Source organism: Chaetodon trifascialis, chromosome 2, assembly GCF_039877785.1.
Source record: "Chaetodon trifascialis isolate fChaTrf1 chromosome 2, fChaTrf1.hap1, whole genome shotgun sequence".
NCBI classification, from domain to species: domain Eukaryota; kingdom Metazoa; phylum Chordata; class Actinopteri; order Chaetodontiformes; family Chaetodontidae; genus Chaetodon; species Chaetodon trifascialis.
The window spans coordinates 30,222,614-30,240,327 of NC_092057.1; the positions used below are offsets into that span (position 1 = coordinate 30,222,614).

At 42.5% G+C, this 17,714-nt stretch overlaps 1 protein-coding gene across 2 annotated transcripts in view; it reads left to right on the forward strand.

Moving 5' to 3' along the window:
• The window catches only part of glra3 (glycine receptor, alpha 3), a 116,160-nt gene that overhangs the window by 45,235 nt on the left and 53,211 nt on the right, over positions 1–17,714 (forward strand). For both annotated transcript variants that reach the window (XM_070979224.1, XM_070979216.1), the window contains exon 2: positions 17,322–17,452. In XM_070979224.1, the coding sequence (XP_070835325.1) occupies positions 17,322–17,452 (131 nt within the window). The remainder of the gene's footprint in view (positions 1–17,321; positions 17,453–17,714) is intronic.

Consider the following 17,714-nt stretch of genomic DNA (forward strand, 5'->3'; position numbering starts at 1 on the left):
TTTAAAAGAGTGTATAGAGGAGGAGAAAGGGAAAGAGAGCAGAGGAAAAAATGGGGAGCGGTAGCATTACAGCAAACATCTTAATGTAACCTGCATAAGTGTGACTGTTATTTTCCAAAGAAATAAACTGTTCTATGGACAGGTGGAGCAAAATGGATGCATGGCAAGACTGGCAAATTCCACAATGAGACACTGACCTGTGGCTTGATGGATGTGTCTCTGATCATTATCTGTGGCCATGAACAACTGCACCATTAAGGGCAAAGCCAGTGGTGAGTGAATAGGTTGGACTGATTAATTGTAATACATCGCACTGGTTGTCCATGTACTACTAATGTAAACTACTAATCATCTCTTCACAGTTGCATGGGCAATTAAAAATTTTTGATTTTTTTTCTTCATTTTAACAAGATCATGGACATCAGTTTCATAGAGCTGAAGTTGTGATATAACTCTGATCTCTGTTCCACTCAATGTTAACCAATGTTTACCTTGTGAACAGAAAAAAACAGAAAAAAACTTCAGCTCCTATGTAACTTTGCAAACATAAGTTAAGTGGTAACTTAACTGGTTTCCTCCAGATTCGTACAGTTCAGCTGAGCATTCTTCTAAGGCCTTTTAGTATTATTTATTTATTTATTTATTTATTTATTTTAGCTGTAATCTCTGCTGTCTAAAAACTTTTACAGACTTTGCTCCTGTGTCAGGGTAAATATTTTTGAATGAGGTTTTGGAAGAGAACCCAAATGTTCCAGTTTCACTTTGTCTCTGTATTATAGAAGACAAAAAAATCTAGCTTGGCTGAAACTCCTAATGTTTTAAAAAGTAAATGGTCTCTGTCGGAAAACGGTAGATTACACCCTCTGGCTTAGGTGTAAGTTGCTGCCCCAGGTCAAGAACTTCAAATGTCTTGAGGTTTTCACTCATGAGGGTAAATTGTAGCATGACATCGACAGGGGGTCTAATGCAACATTGGCAGGGCACTGAACTGCACCATGGTGGTGGAGAGGACCCTGAACAAGAAGGCAAAGCTTTCACTTTAGCAGTTACAATTTGCAATTTTGTCAGTGGAAATTTTGATTATAAATATTAGTTGAGATTCCTTCATTTGCAATAAAGTAAAAAAAATATTGGGAGCAAAAATTACTGCAAAATCTTTGTTCATTATGTCCTGAGGAGTAAAGATGAAATGAAATTGTTTGTGCTGTTCAGACAACTTAAATCAGATCATAGTAGCTATCTTAAAGCATTGGTTGTTTTCCTTTTTCACCAATAATTTGTCTGGAAGTGCAACTACTGTCAGAGATAAGAGAGGATCCACACGCAGAGACAAAAGCCAGAGACAGATATATGGCAGAAGCAGCAAATTTACTGAGTTCTTTAAGCAGGGCAAAATACCGTTCGTAGCTAGAGTCCAAACCGGAAAGCAAGTTGATCAGGCAGAGGTACAGAGTCAGCAGGCAAAAACACGAGTCAGGTAACAGGCACAGGTCAAAATTACAAAAAGGCAGAATAGAGAAACAGGCGGGATACAAGGCAGACATAGGCACTAACAATGATCTGACAGAAAACAAAGGAACACTGACTGGTATAAATACTGAGGAGCAAATGAACAGATGAGAAACAGGTGTGTGGTGGCAGAGCAGGCTGGTCACAGATTGGCTGACAGTCAATGCAGGGGGAGTGCAGTAGGGTGTGGGCAGAGCACTGGCGGGAAAAGCTGGCAGGGCTGAATGGAGGATGAGCACAGGGGTGTGAGCAGGAGGGTGGGGCTAAGAAGCTCCAGCAGAGTTCATGACAAGTGCAAATTCTCATTTCCTGCATGCACTTTTCTCATTGCATGATTCTTTTCCTTGCTTGGTGCATACCATGTATGTATTATGGGTGCAAAAAACAAGTATTGAGAATAGCTGAAACATCTGCCATCAGAGTTGTAAGGACTTTATGGGTCAACACACTATGTTCAAACTTAAGCTCTTTGGGTGCACGAAGAAAATTAGTTTCAGTTGCAGGCTGCGCACCCCGTGCAGTGGTATTTTCATGCAGTGCAGGCAGGTGCACGGCACACTTGGTATTTTGGTAAACCGAGGCGTACAGACATGGGCCAGGATGGGTGTTGCGGCGTAGTAGGGGGAGGTGTCAGCATAATCAGCCAGTGCATTTGGATTTTCGTTCCATTTTGGTCCATACTGGCCACACAAAAGTGCTCTGAAAGCTCGCCGCCCCAGACCTGGTCAACTCTGTGCGCCAGCGGCATACCGCCAGGCAAGTGGATTTTCGTAAACCGGCGGAGTCGTGGGCTCACGTCTCCAATACCTCACAAGCAGGTTTTCACAGTGTCTGGCATTTCAGTGCGATCAATAATTAGCAACAGCCACAATTCAGTGTAACTATCTGAGTCAGGACATACAGTCAGAACTAAATTTATATATTTTGATTCCTCGTCAGAGTGTTTTTCATTTCTGCTTTCTCCTCTTAGTGAGTGATTCTTTATTTATGTGAAGTTTGGGATTTTCCTCTGTAGAGTGATTTTCTGTTGATACTTTGTCATTAAAGATTGTTAATTTGAACTTTGTCTCTGGAGTTGTGCATTTGGGTTCATGTCCTAGTTCGGTTGTGACACTGACTTTTTTTATGGGTCCTCTGATGGCAAACAATCTGTACACAGCATTGGTGAAGTTGTAGGAATTCATAATCTCTATAACCTGGATGTGCACTGCTCTCATTGACAGACAAGTGAATATAACAGCCCATATCTTACTATGGGCTTGTTCACCGCCATTGTGGCATGTGGCCCCTCCCAGGAGGGGACAAACACCTCCAGCCCACCATAATGGGGGATCCATCTGCAAGCACTCTGTAGGCACGTCCGCCATCTTCTGCTTCTCCTTCTGACCCTGTAATTTACTGCATAACACACATACTGTATCAGAATCAGAATCAGAAAGCCTTTATTAGTCCCCCGGAGGGAAAATTTGTGTATAACACTACTGATGCTGCTCTTATTTCCCATGATTCATAAGTCAATTTGTCTCACAGTTGTCTCTGTTATGTGTTTTCCTTGATTCTTTACTGATGCGTGGTGGTGATGTAAAAAAAAAATAATAATAATACATTTGTTTATGTCCACTGTGATGGCAGCAGCTTCCTTTCTGAAATGGAGGAAGACCCCTTAAAGGCAGTTGTAAAGGTCCAGTTCTTCATGGAGCACAATGCTCAGCAAAATTCCATCAAACTGAGCACTTTATATTCAGTCAAATACCACACGTATCTGCTCAGGTTTTTGTGGATTCATGCATAAGTTGTACCACCCATGGTTGTAGTGTCTACTCAGTCTGAGTACACAAAATGGCAATGGGGCAACCTAGATATTGATGTCTTTGCTGAATTCTTTCTTCATCTTCTGCAAGAACATCATGTCCTCAAAAGATGCTAACTGATTTTCCCTGCCATTGCCGCAGAGGGCAGTTTCTCCTAGTTTTGCCAAAGTGGACCTGTGGCTAAAGCTGAGACATTCAAATGGTGGGGAATAGACTTTGGAGTGTTCTTGAGGCCATGTTTCTCTTTCACCTTGTGAACCCTTAGGTTGGTAATGTAGTTTATGCGGGTTGAGAAGAAGGATTTCTGGGTCTTGGTTCAGGGGAGGTATCTGTTCAGCTATCTGCCTCAGATGTTAGTGATGCCTTCTTTTGGGGGGATGGCAGAGAGAAGCACTTATGAGGCCCGGATCATTCCTTGCTTTGACTTCCTTCTTCACACACTCAGAAAAGAACCAAAATGTAATTTTATATTCCTTTTTGAACTTTGACCCAAACATTGTACACTTGCTAGAGAAAGGGAAACTTTTGCGCAAATTCACCTATTCCTCTTGATGTATCAATGTAATTTAAATCTGGTCAGTTCCCAATCTTTCATATTTCCTCCGGAGAACCCTAACATTCTTCTAGTCAGGACCAGATCATTTTCAACCCAACAGATCGCTGTTGACTCCCTTAATTCTTTGAGCACACTCCACTGATTCTGGTCACAGCCACTTAATAAGTAGGCTCACCTCTTTGCTGGCTGTGTTCTAAAAGGTGGACTTCCAGCTAGGTTATTGGCAGTAGGTTGTGGATTGTGTATCTATTGAGAATGTGTCTCATTGGAGCAGTGCTGCTGTTTACCTGTATCTTCATTCTGAATTGTTTCTTTAACATTTCCTTGTGGTAGGAAGCCAAACTGCACGTGTAATCTACTATGATCAGTTGGCATGAACTGCATCATAACCTTCCATTGCTGGTGTGAGGCTGTCACATCATTATGCAGCACATGCATCTGTTATTTTCAAGTAGGAGTGGAGTTCACTCAAAATCATAACACAGCAAATCAAAAATGAAATCTTTAGAGCCAAACTCAGGTATAAAGAAAAACTGGAACTTGAATTCAGCAGCAAGAATACAAGACAAGCTTTGAAATGCCTGGAGAAACTACTGGGTATTGACACTATCCCCCTGGATTCTCTTAGTGAGGCCAACACTCTCAGTGGTCTGCTTCTTGTCTGGGTTAGTGGAAAAAAAATGCTTTCCTTGGTTGTACATCTCTCAGGTAACCATGAGGAAAAATCTGCTTCCATATAAGTGATATCCTTCACATGCAGCCTTTTGTCATTGTTAGTTGTTGTTAGGTGAGTGCCACTCAGTTATAGGACCCAGTAATGCAGACCAGGAGACAGGCGTTATGAAAGTAAACACGATTTATTAACAAAACCAAAACCGCACTCGAATGAGTGGATGAATAAACAACAAAAAGCGCACTCAAAAGGAGTGGAGAAATGAAAAGACCACAGACGAGGCGGGTATAAAACAACTGGCACCCATGGAATCGGCTGGCAGGCACTGAAACAAACAAAAGACAAAGCACACTATAAGTGGCTGGAACAAACAATGGAGCAATAGCAATTTCTCAGATAGCGAGGTAGACGAAGAACTAGTACTTACGGCCTGTAGACCAAACACCGACATGGAAGGGCGAGGGAATAATTCGGCAAGGAGGTAAGGTCTGCATGCCTCTTAAATACTCTTCAGACAATTAGGAAGTGTGCTCCAAGTGAGCACCTGGAGGCGGAGCCGGCAGCAGGTAAGGGGATGCCCGTGGAAACAGGGGTGAACAGACAGACAAACACACAGGGAAAAGGGGAGGAGACACAAAAGGAGAGACAGAAAGGCAGGATCCTAACAGTCATACCAAGGCCTGGAAGCACTGCTGCAGCGGCTGCTTTGACAGTGCTGCCGGACAGGACTCAGGAGTTACAAAACCAGGCTCTATTATCCAGTAATTAGTCTGTTGAAATCCAACATGTTTAAAGGTGCCATAATATGAAACTTTTTCTATAAGTTACATAGGTCTATGATTTCCATAAAACATGTTTTTGAAGCTGTATGCTGGAAATAGCTATTAGGAAAAGATTCTTGCCTCCCTCTATTTCCCTCTTTTTCAGTCCCTTTCAGAATGTCCTGTTTCTGGTGTCTGTAGCTTTAAATGCAAATGAGCTGCTGCTGCCCCACCCATGTTATCATGTTAACGAGGAGAGCGTAGTATCACATAGCACTACCCGTGTGAAAGTAGCAGACTTAGTAGTTCAACCATACATGTTCAAACCTGAATCAGATCCTGAAGGAGGCGAGATTCCAACAGAACCTCAGACTCAGAGAATTCAGCAGGACAGGGGCAGCGTGAGATGCCCGTAGTTCAGCCGGTCAATGATCACACTAGGAAGCACCCATCCTATCTTGTAGCATACCAGAATGATGGGGAGAAACTCAGCTAAAAGACTCTACTAAACATTGCCACCCAAAAGAAACGTAATTCATACCCCAAGAAATTATATGGGCATGTAACGAAAACACGAAAATAGCATATGTGCACTTTAGTGCGTCTGCTGAATTCACCATGTCACATGAAAGCAGAGTCCAAAGGTCCTGGTTGTTTACATAAAAAGGAGGGGATTACTAGAGTGGGGGGGAGCACTCTTCGTGCGATATTTTGTCTCTGGGGTTACTTCCTTCTGGATCGTCACTGGTGTTTCTATGGTGAGGGGTACTGCCCCTCGATTCTTTTGACTCTGACGGGTCAATAGAGGTGTCGATCATCAAATTCAACTACTGGGTTGCTGAGACATTGACTGGTCTAACTGCACTGTTAGTTTCAGCGCTCCGTCTCATTTATTCATGAATGGGCAGAGTGCACACAGATGACACTGCTGACCAGCATTACTGAGCATTCATCTCAGGCTGAGAGAAAATAGCTAGCTAGAGCACACACATTCAAATCTAAAATGTGTGTGCTATTATTGGTTGGAAATGCTGGTATGCAAGGTTTCTTATTTCTTTAGCTTTATACATACATGATTTTTTTTTTATTTCTTTGTATCAGTGCACATGTGGAAATTGTGCACTAATGCAGTCAGAGCCTGAGAACATATGCTGCCAGGAGGTGCCACAGGTCACATTATCTTTACCTACACTTATGATCACAGTGTATGATTGCAGACTACATGCCACTGCAGATACTCAACTTATGTTATTCATAATAGGTTACAAGACAGCTCCATGCATGATCGACCATCCAGATTTAGAACCTGTTTGCCTAAAGTGTTCTTGCTGTAGAGCGCATACAACACTTATAGGGCTGACTGCAGTCCTTTACAGCTACGGGGGACAGAGCAGTGAGTTTTATCTATAATAACCTACACCATAATAAACTAAATATAGTCAGCCAGTGCCACAAATTCAGATGATATTTTTTTCTTGAACATATAGCAGATTTTTTTCCTTAGCAAATACTGTATATTACACACTTATTCACATGAAATATTTTACAGATATACAATAACTTTTTTTTTGACCGTAGTGGTGAATATTTGTACATGGAAATACAGCGCCACTGAATCCAAAGTAGAAAAATGTGAATACAGACATTGACATGATAGAACCTGTTGATTAACAATGTTCAGTTTTCTCAGTCATTACAGGCATTTAGCTAATAGGAGTTCGGTGAGCTGGTGCTGGGGCTTCCTTGGGCAGAAGTGTAGTGTAGTCATCCCATCATGCATTGTACTTCGGATATGTCAGGAGTTTCCTGATGCCCAGGGAAGATACGGAGACTTCAAACTGCTGATGATGGGTCGACAAAGATCTTCTCCATCATCATAGACATACAAATACACACACAAAAAAGTGAATCACTAGCAGGGCCGGAGTGGGACTCATTTTCAGCCCTGAAGTTTCATGCCTCAGACTGGCCCACTTTAGATCACAACCTATTATTATTAAAATCATGTAATTATAACCTTACATTTTAAGTCTACAATAGCGCACTGTTATGTAAAGCCTTGTAATTCAGTGTATTTTCTAAAATATTTCCAATTCAGTGCAAGTAAGGGTTGCTTCACCATGTAGATTTATATCAACATGAGTGCACAACCTCAACATTATTCTTTACAACACATCCTTTTCAACAATGTCTGAATCTATATTCTGTTCGAATAAGTGTTCGTTTGGGCATAGAAAGTGGTTATATTGGAACTAATGCTTGCTTGTTCACACACTCTGTTACAACAGCTCACCTGTTCCTTCCATCCTGGCTCTGCTTCCGACACTAAATCACATTTTAAAAATGGTCATAATTCTCAGCACAAATCTCCCCTTTTTACAAAGCCTTCTGATCAATTCAGGTCAGTTTCATGAATGTAGTGCTGAATCATCTAGCATCTCAGGGCACTTTTCATATAGAGCAGGTCTACACTATACTCTTCATTCTACTAATTGTATTAATATTCACTCAACGAGCAATCCTACCTGTCCACTCTGGACTTGTGGGCTCATGGCTGGTGCTTGGTGCTTGGTGCTGATCTTGCTTCTGACTCTGTGGGGCTACAAGACAAAGTTTCCAGGTTATGTGGTGTTGCATCATACTAGAATTTAAATGTTATGTTATATGCCACATCCATCCATCCATCCATTTTCTATGCCGCTTATCCCTTTCGGGGTTGTGGGGGGCCGGAGCCTATCTCGGCTGTCAACGGGCGAGAGGCGTGGTACACCCTGGACCGTTCGCCAGCCGATCGCAGGGCACATACACACAACCATTCACGCTCACACTCACACCTAGGGGCAATTTAGAGTCACCAATCAACGTAATGAGCATGTTTTTGGTCTGTGGGAGGAAGCCGGAGTACCCGGAGAGAACCCACGCATGCACGGGAAGAACATGCAAACTTCACACAGAAAGGCCCGACCTGGGAATCGAAACTGCGACCCTCTTGCTGTGAGGCACGCGCACTACCTGCTGCGCCACCATGCAGCCCTTATATGCCACAATGCTACACAATTCATTGACATGATAAGTAATTAACTTGAACGGTGGTTTGCAGGCAAAGTTCAACATCTTGCCATGCCCGTTTCATCGCCCTCATTTGTCGTTTCCAACCATGAGCTCGTTTTACTGAAAAAGTTGCCAATTTTAGCACATTTGGCTGTGTCTGTTTCCAGAGCTTTTCTCTTTTTAATTCTTGCCTTCTCCGTACCACCCTTGCTCTTCCTATTTTCCATCTTTCAAACACCACTGACCGAGTGCACGGACATGTTACGTCAGGGTGCGTCTGCAAAAAAAAAGAAAAAAGCGCTGCCAATGGAGGCGGAGCCAGCCCAGGGACAGCGGTAGCAGAATACATGATCAACCCAGTGCCATGACTGAACACCTGCCAAAAAAAAAAAAAGGGAACACCAGCCCAAACATCAGACCGGCCCACCGGGAATTGTCTCGGTCCTCCCGATTAGCCACTCCGGGCCTGATCACTAGTATCATTTACTAGATTATTCAACAACTGTTTATTCTGTGATATTTTGCACTTTGAATTTTGTAGTTTCTCAGGTGTTTAAGTGTGTATGTTTTTGGTTTATTTATTGTGTTGAAAGTACCAAGTTGCGGTACTTTGTGTCATGTACAATTTAAAATTGATTTTGAGTGAAAAAAAAAAGAAGAAGTTAACACTTGAATCGAAAAATTGAAACGAATGTGGCCTCAGTGTTATGGCCAGACAATGGAAACCAGGACCCAGGAGCAGAGTTCAACAAAAATAATTTATTTACAAAGTGACAACAGAAAATCAGTTCATAAGAACCACTACCAAAAAACAAAGTAGCAACAGAAATACTCACGACAAAGTACCAACTAAAAACTCCAAACTGAAAATCACCTTGATAGGGAAAAAGCCAGGACAAAGTGCAACAAAAGACAATCAGAATAAACTAATGACTCGAGAGAAAAAACACACTGTGGTTTGCTCGTGACGAGAGGCGGATGATCTCTAGCTGCGTAGCAAGTGCAGGAAGCATAGAGGATAATCTGGCACTGGGGACTTGCGAGAGGGTGGCTTATGAAGCCAGATGATTAGGCAGAAACAAGCTGCAGGTGTGCCAGGAGAGTCAGCGCTCCTGGAGATCGCTCCGCCCCCCCGTCACTCGCACTACCGGAGGGAGAGAGAGAGAGAGTGTGTCAGTGTGAGCAAAACCAAAAACATATAACAGAAAACAGAGCCACAACACTCAGTCTTCACTGGTTTGGCTCTGCACTCTCCCTTCATCACCTTTGGAAAGCTCAGTTATCAGCATTCTCGCTGTAATGTAGTGCATTACAACATTAATCCTTGCAGGACACAGTAGCCTGGACAGCTGTAACAAAAGTATATTGTTATGATAACAGGGCATACTTAGTTGTAAAACTTAACAGAACTGTTTGAGTGTAAATTCAAGCACAAAAGGCTGCAACAGCTCACTGCCACACTTGATAAACAGCAGGTAACTGTAATTATGCACTGGCCTATATATAGAGAGGTGACATCAACTTTATCTGACATGTATAGCTATTCCAACAGCTACATACAGCGTAAAAAAGGATCACTCATAAATAAACTCCAAGAGAAGAAACTCATTGCAGAGTGGTTGGCCTGGAGTATAAATTGTGCTGTGATATAACAGTTTCAATCATACATTCATTTTGCTCTGGGCTATGCTAACATATTCCAGTTTAAAAAATATTTCCAAATGCATTATTTTCACTATTCCCGAAGCTTAGACCCAACGGAGAATCTGTGTATTGCTTGACTAACTGTGTTGCTGGGTTTGCATATGGAGACCATGCTGATTGCAAACTAGAAGCAGTTACTGTTAGCTTGTGTTATAAATGCTGGTATCTCCCTCAAACATGCATTAAATCATTTGCAAGATCAGAAATATGGTGTGATGTACCAAAAGCTATGGTAGCAGCTAGCTAAGCTTTGATGGCTGGTGTCATAGTATCGAAGCTAGCAGTTAGCCTTACATCATTCTCAATGGCAAAACACACTACAACATGCAAGAGTTCATGCTAATCTACAAAATAAACACACAGCTAATTATTTGTATACTTACATATTCCTCATATGCAGGTATTCAACGCAAAGTTGGAAGTGACCCCTTTCCTTTAGAGAAAGTCTCCTGGCTAATCCTGCCTGTTACTACTTGCTTACGTCTTTACAGCCAACAACAGTACACTGCGTGTTGTGTGTCGACATGATGACTCCTAACACGGTGCTTTTGATAACGAAATGACAGATCTGTGATAAGGTAGCGCTGTATCTGGCGGGTGGAGGGACACCCGGGAGATGGGGGGAGGGTGGTAGCTGGTGGGTGGGAATATGCAGATGTGCACATTTGTTATGTAACAATAGGTGCCGAATTCGATCGTCTTGTTTGGAAGCTGTAGGCAGGGTGCTTTCAGAAAACAGTATCTCACTCAGAAAAGCATGGACTGTCTTATTTCACACTTTGTATGCGTGTGGCAGTACCAGAGACCCAAAATAACGCCCCAAATCGCAGAAAAAGTGAGTTTTTCATAATATGGAACCTTTAAGTCTTTCCTGTCACTCTGTGAAAATAATTCCTGAGTTACAAGTGGAACTACTAAATATTCTGGCTCCACATGCTGTTTTGCCTGCTGCGCTTTGATGTTTGCTCTCTCTCTTGTTCCTCTGGTTGTTGGTGATTCTGCTATTAAAGATGTGGGAAGAATGTACAGCAGAAACACAAAAGTGTTGTGCTTTCCTGATGATACAGTCTCCAACATGACCGACAGATTCCTCAGTATTGTTGCAGAAATTCCAACTTTGAAATACCTTCTACTGCACACAGGGGCAAATGATATTGCGAAACAACAATCTGAAGTGCTCAAACGAGATTTAGGTAAACTGCTAAATGCAGTGAGCTCTCTGAATGCTGAAGTCTTCTTAAGTGGGCCTTTACCACCAGTCAGAGGAGGAGGAGAGAGATTCAGCAGATTGTTGGCAGTAAATAAATGGCTTTCAACTGCATGTGATGTCCACTCAGTGCATTTTATTGATAATTTTAACTTTTTCTGGGACCGCAGACATTTTTTCAAAGGAGATGGACTTTCCCTAAACAAGTCAGGAGTAAAACTTTTTGCCTCCAACCTATCTTTCTTCCTGCGTCACACTGTTCCCACTCCCAAGGAGTCTCCGCCTGTATGCTCAAACCATGAGGGATGCCAGAGCAAACTAGGGGATGCCTCTTGTCCTCCACCAGGGGCACTGTTTGTGTTTTTCTATTCTCTTCATGTATTTTCATGTATTTTTATGCTTCTGTAAAGCACTTTAAATTGCCTGGTGTATGAATTGTGCTATACAAATAAATTTGCCTTGCCTCGCCTCGCCTCGCCTCGCCTCGCCTCTTCGGAGTCAATGAATCAATACCTTCTAGTGCTGTCAGGCGATTAAAAAAATTTATCTAATTAATTACAGGATTTGTAATTAATTAATCTAATTAATCGCATTTTAATCTCATATCTGCTAAAGGTCCCCAAATAAAGAATTTGAATTCTAGGACATTACAAAATTGTAGTGCATGACTTATCAATTGAATACACCAAGAAGAGAAGATTTGATATCCATATTTTTATTGGTGAAGTGTGCTTCATAAATGAAATTCAAAAGAAAAAAGGTCAAGCACATCAGCAAACCAATTAGGCCAGGTGCATTATTCAAAAATGCAATAAAACGGTAGCTGGAAATTAGAGTCAGATGACGCTATCTGAAACGCCTCTTTTAGGCCCTCGTCTTCCACGATTGAAATCGGCCTGCAATCAGCAGCAACCCACTTTGCGATTGAGTTTGTCAGTTTTTCTGTCGTGGCTTTGCTCATTCGTTTTCCTAACTCAGCAAGTGTGGGTTGGCGGAGTGAGCTCACGGTAGCACTAGCGGCACTAGCAGCAACTACATGTTTAGCGTTTAAATGATAATTCAGGCTGGAGCTGCTACGGTGATAGGAAAATTCTTTTTTACACAAGGTACAAATCACTGCGTTCTTGTTAATAGTCCAGTCTTTGTTCTTTTTATAAATAAACTTGCCGTTCAAAGGTCCAAGTAGGCTTGCCTCGCTCTCCGCTGTCGAATCCATGTCTGTTGTCACCCTGCTTATGACTAGTGGCGTAGGTAAGATGCGACCTGCCACTGCAGCCTATACGGGTCACTCAAAGGGCCAAATTTCAAATGCTTGCGCATTGACTTGCCACTCATGATTAATTGCGTTAATTTTTATAGCACGTTAATTTGCAGCGTAATTAATTAATCTAATTAACGCGTTAAACTGACAGCCCTAATACATTCTGATCCTTGTTATCAGCAAGATGTGGTTAGCCACCACTATCTTGTCGGTCTGGATCTGGAAGACCCACAGGATCTTGGCTCAGTCATTCTCCAGCACCTTAGGAGGTGTCTTCCATTCTGACCTTGGGTCCATACTCCATATTCAGTACAGATGTTCCTGTACTATACTTGGCACTTGGTTATGTCATTCCATATGCACTTTCCTGCCAGCATTTTAAATCCTGCTACTATGTACTGAACTGTCTCAGGATCACCTTTGCACAGCCTGCACCTGGGGTCCTGTCTGGTGTAGTAGACCCCTGTCTCTATTGATGGCCTACTGAGGGCCTGTTGTTGTGCAGCAATGATTTGCACTCCTGTTGTGTCTTTCAGTCCAGCCTTTTCCAGCCACTAGTCAGGTTTCTTAATATTAGAGACTATTATTGGTCGGGTGTCCATTCATCAGTAGTTGGTTCATCTGTACTGCCAGGTGTTCATGGAGTGTGGTTAGCTTCTTCAGCCAGTAGATGTGGATCATGTCCAGGCCTGTTGCCGTCTCTCCAGCTCTTCAGTTCTTAGATATACTCAGCATCGGCATATGCTCTTCCAGTGCCTTTCAGTCTCACTTCTGGGTCAATGTACTCTGGTTATCTGCCACTGAGAGTACACTTTCAATGGTTCGGTGGAGAACATCCCATTTGTTCTACTGGCTTCTGCTTCTCTAGTGTATGTGCTAGCGGGTTGCCAGAGTTTTGCTTGGCCTCCTAGAGACTACCTGGGAGTCACTTTCTTCCCCACACCTTTCCGGAGCTCTTAAAGTTGACTAACTTCTCTCCGTGTTGCCTCGATCTTCAAACTGACTTTCAGAGTGTACTTTATCATTCAGTTGTGTGGGGTGCCGGGTGCTTTGCTTAACCATGATCTTCATTCTCACATAAGGATAGCACGGTGGTACAAGTGGTTACACTGTCGCCTCACAGCTCATGAAGTCCCCGGTTCGAATCCTGCTGTGGGCGCTGGTGGCGTGTCCTCCAGACACCATGTCTTCGGTGTCTGCTGTGTGGAGTTTGTTCTCCCCGTGTTTACCTGGGGTTTCCTTATTTCCTTCCTTAAATAACCCCCACTAAAAACATGCAAAAGATCACCGCCTGACCAACGGTGATGAAAGAAGATGGGTCCCCGGGCGCGGGCACTGGCGTTGGCTGGTGGCTGGCAGCCCACCACTCCTGGTGGTGGAGCGGAGGAACGACGGACCAGGATGGATCAAAAGCGGAAAAAATAATTTCACAAATGCATGGCGTGTGTGCAGTTTCCTCCTCCTGTAACATGTGTGCAGTGATCAATAAAAGTAAAAATCTTATCTCTTATCTTGTGTCAAGGTGTGTGAGTGCTGAGTGGAGAGCAGAGGGCGCATCATTGGTGAATTGATTGGCTTCATATCCAAACTGAAATGGGTCCAGGGAGGATGGATCTTATTTGCTGCATGACTTTCCTTTCAAAGCACTTCATGATGGTGGAGTTCAGTGCAATGATGGTCTGAATACCTTAAAACTCCATGTGTCTTTGCTGTCTCTGAAATGGCAGGGTATCTTTTTTGTGTACTGATTTTCGGTTTTCCTAACACTGGACAGGTTAGCCCTGGATGGTTTTTGTGTGAGTCACATCATCAGTGCAGTTTGGTGATGTAGGCAGTGATAGGGTGCTTGTTGTAAGTGGCTGCCGGCTTAAACATGTCTCAGTCTTTGGTGTCTAAGTAGTTCTGTAGTACAGAAGTGGCACCCTCTGGCCACAAACATACCTCTTTCTGAACAGGTTTGGTTACTTAAATGAGTGTTCTGTATGCCGGCTTTAGCATGTAAGTGATGTGGTCAGAGAGGCTGAGGCAGCAGAGATGTAAAGCCTTGTAAGCTTCTTTGTGGATTGTATAAACCAGGTCAAACCAGGTACATTGGTGAGTACGATAGATGGCATAGCTGGCTTGTGTGGATTCGCCGCTAGCCTAGCCTGGATACCCCTGCACTTTCCCTGCTTCTGCCTCCTCTCGCACCGCCTGCGGCGCTTCCTCTGCGGGTGCGCTGCAGTAGTGGGGGTCTGTATCGAAACGGGCCGCCGGAGTAGGCCAAGGTCGAGGAACTGCTTAGCGTGTGCCGGGTTTAATTTGCAGATTGCTGTGTTGCAGATGTCAAAAAGAGTCCCATGGCTGTATGTGTGCACTGAGACAAACAAGCGCGAAAAAAACATAAAATCTCTCGAACACAGAATTAACCAGAAGCTGCATAAGTAGCCATGTGGTTCCCTTTTAACGTGCAGCTGATTGGCCGAAAAAAGAACAGAAGCACATGAATAGCCAAAGAAAGCCTGTATGCTAATTTACTGTTGAATGGCCACACCCCCAACCAGGACTGAGAATTTCCTCTAAAAAAACCCAAATTCAAATACAAAGTTTATGGTTTTAAGGCCCCCAATACTGTTATTCAAAACCTGGAGTGGCTTCTTCATGATTTCAATTTATATATTCTGCAAAAATCACTAATTTTTTTTTTTTTTTAAATCCATTTTTCTTTGTTTACACAACATGCGCCGGGCCGACTTGTTGCTGGTTTTCTTGTGGCGGATCACAAGTGGTCAGCCACAAGCGGTGAACAGTGTTTGCAGACCACCACAGCATCATGACACCAAACATCACTTATTTAAACACAGATTCCACCACTGCAAGTTTTTCCTCCCTTAACTAGAGTCCGGGACGTTGTCATTAAGCCATGTTTCAGGAAATACAAAAACACAGCATTCATGACATGCTAGGCAGACCTCAGAAGATGTTTGTGGTCCATTTTATTGTCCAGGAAGCATACATTTTCAAGGAGAATGGTTGGAATAGCTGGCCCATTTGGACTAGCTGGTAGCCAAGCCTGGATACCTCCTCGCTTACCCCTCTTCCACTTGTGGCACCATGTGTCATGCCAGTACAAAATGACAGGGTAACTCTAATGGCAATGACGATGATGATGGAAATAACAAACATAATGATTCCATTACCAAGGGCCTAATACACACATGCACACATACATACAGAGACAAATAAACACGCTGCAGCTCACTTCAAACAGCTTGCTAATGAAGTGACAGACACCACAGCTGTGGCAGTGCTGGAGTGACCACACTGAGTATTTATGCGAGTAGGTGGGGCTACTGAAAATTATTTGGTAGCACACATTGGCGGGTGGGGGGGTTGATAGCAGTGCACTGGCCGTACAGAAGGTAACTCTGTTACTTTGTTTTTTTGTTTTTTTTTTGGCCAACTAATGTATTGAGTGTCAGACTGAGCATTTTTCTTTTGCTTCCAAGGATTCCAAAGAGTTTTTTGTTGGGATAAGGATTCATTCATTAGGAGCTGAACTGTGGATTGAGCACTTACTGCTTCTTTGGTTGATGTCTAAGAACCTTTTCGAGTTAAGTATCTACTTATCACCTACTAGATGTCTACTCACACTGATATAATTAGGCCTAAAGATTTTTCTTTCTTTTTTTTTGAAAGTCCAGCCTCCACAGTGTCTGCTTAAAAAAATTCTGGCCCTTGGATAAATGTAGTGGAAGAGCCCTGCCATATCTCATCTTATGACAAGAGTTTGTTATGAAGGGTAACATTTTGTATTTTAATTTTCTATTGATCAATAAATGATTAATTACGTTGAATATACTCTGTAGCTGACCATAATTCACAGCAATCCTGTCCCCAAAAGAATGTGCTTTTAATATGGCTTATTTCCCTTTCATTGACATCGTTATGCAGACATTAACTGCTGGAGAGAGTGTTGTGTGTTGTTGCTGCCAAGTTCACACATTAACGTTACTGTTTGCTATGAGCTCCTACATCGCAGTTACATACTATGTCTTGTTTTCTGTCGTACACAATTTCTACAACTAAATTAAATGTAGTTGTAGGAGTATGTCAATCAGAAATAAATATGGATTGAGCACAAGAGATGCAACCCTAATGAATTAAGTAAATTATATTTTCTCATTGCCAATCATTCTGGACCTCTGACCTTGAATAAAATTGAGTAATACGTCCTAGGCCATGTTTCCCCTGCCATGGTTACCAGCATGACTTGATATGATGGGGGATCGAAAACAAAAGACAAAACTATCCCCTTTCATGAATTGCCATCCAGTGTTCTACTTTACACAATTTAAATTCAAGCACCACATCTTCCTGTGTCACAACTAACAGAAAACATTTTATGACGCAGTTTATAATACTATGGCAGAAGAGGGTTACATAAAATTCGGTGTTGCTCCACAGCTGACAGCTTACTCTAATTGGGCCTCTATGATTTTCCTCATTCCCTCAAAGGTTAGTACTGTGAAAACAGTTTACTATTGCAATTTTGTGTGTCAAAATCAAAAAGTTGATTGGAAATTTTACATTCAAAAGTTGTAATTTGCAGGTTTTATCCTCATGGTGTTTATGAATCTGGTCCACGGTGTTTTGAATAGTAAAGATGAAAGTTGTCGTAAACAGTCAACACGTTGACTTGCTATGTTGCTTTACAACAGTTCACAAGGACAGTAGCAAAATACACATCCTGCTGTCAAGATGTCTCATACGATTACTTGTGTTATCTGTGTTTTGTTTCTATGACAGTGTGGGTCGGTGTAAGGAAGTGGACAATGCTGTGAGGACACGGCAGGTTCCAATGTCTCCCTCTGATTTTCTGGATAAACTGATGGGGAGGACATCCGGATATGATGCCAGGATAAGACCGAACTTTAAAGGTACCTGTCAAGCTATCTGTGTGTCTGTCTTTAAAGTGGACTTTCGTTCTGAGGTCCTGTCAACAATTACATGGATAAAGTGTGTACAAGCAAAATAATGACTTTTTTTTAAATTCCATTTCCTTCTGCAATATTTCAGAGGCAGCCACTGGTTAACCTGACACACCAGATGGTTTGTTAAAAAGAACCATTTAAGAAGTCGTCCTTTGACACTGTTTTGAAGAGAGCAGGCCCTTCAAAAAATACTTTGCAGTGATTGGAT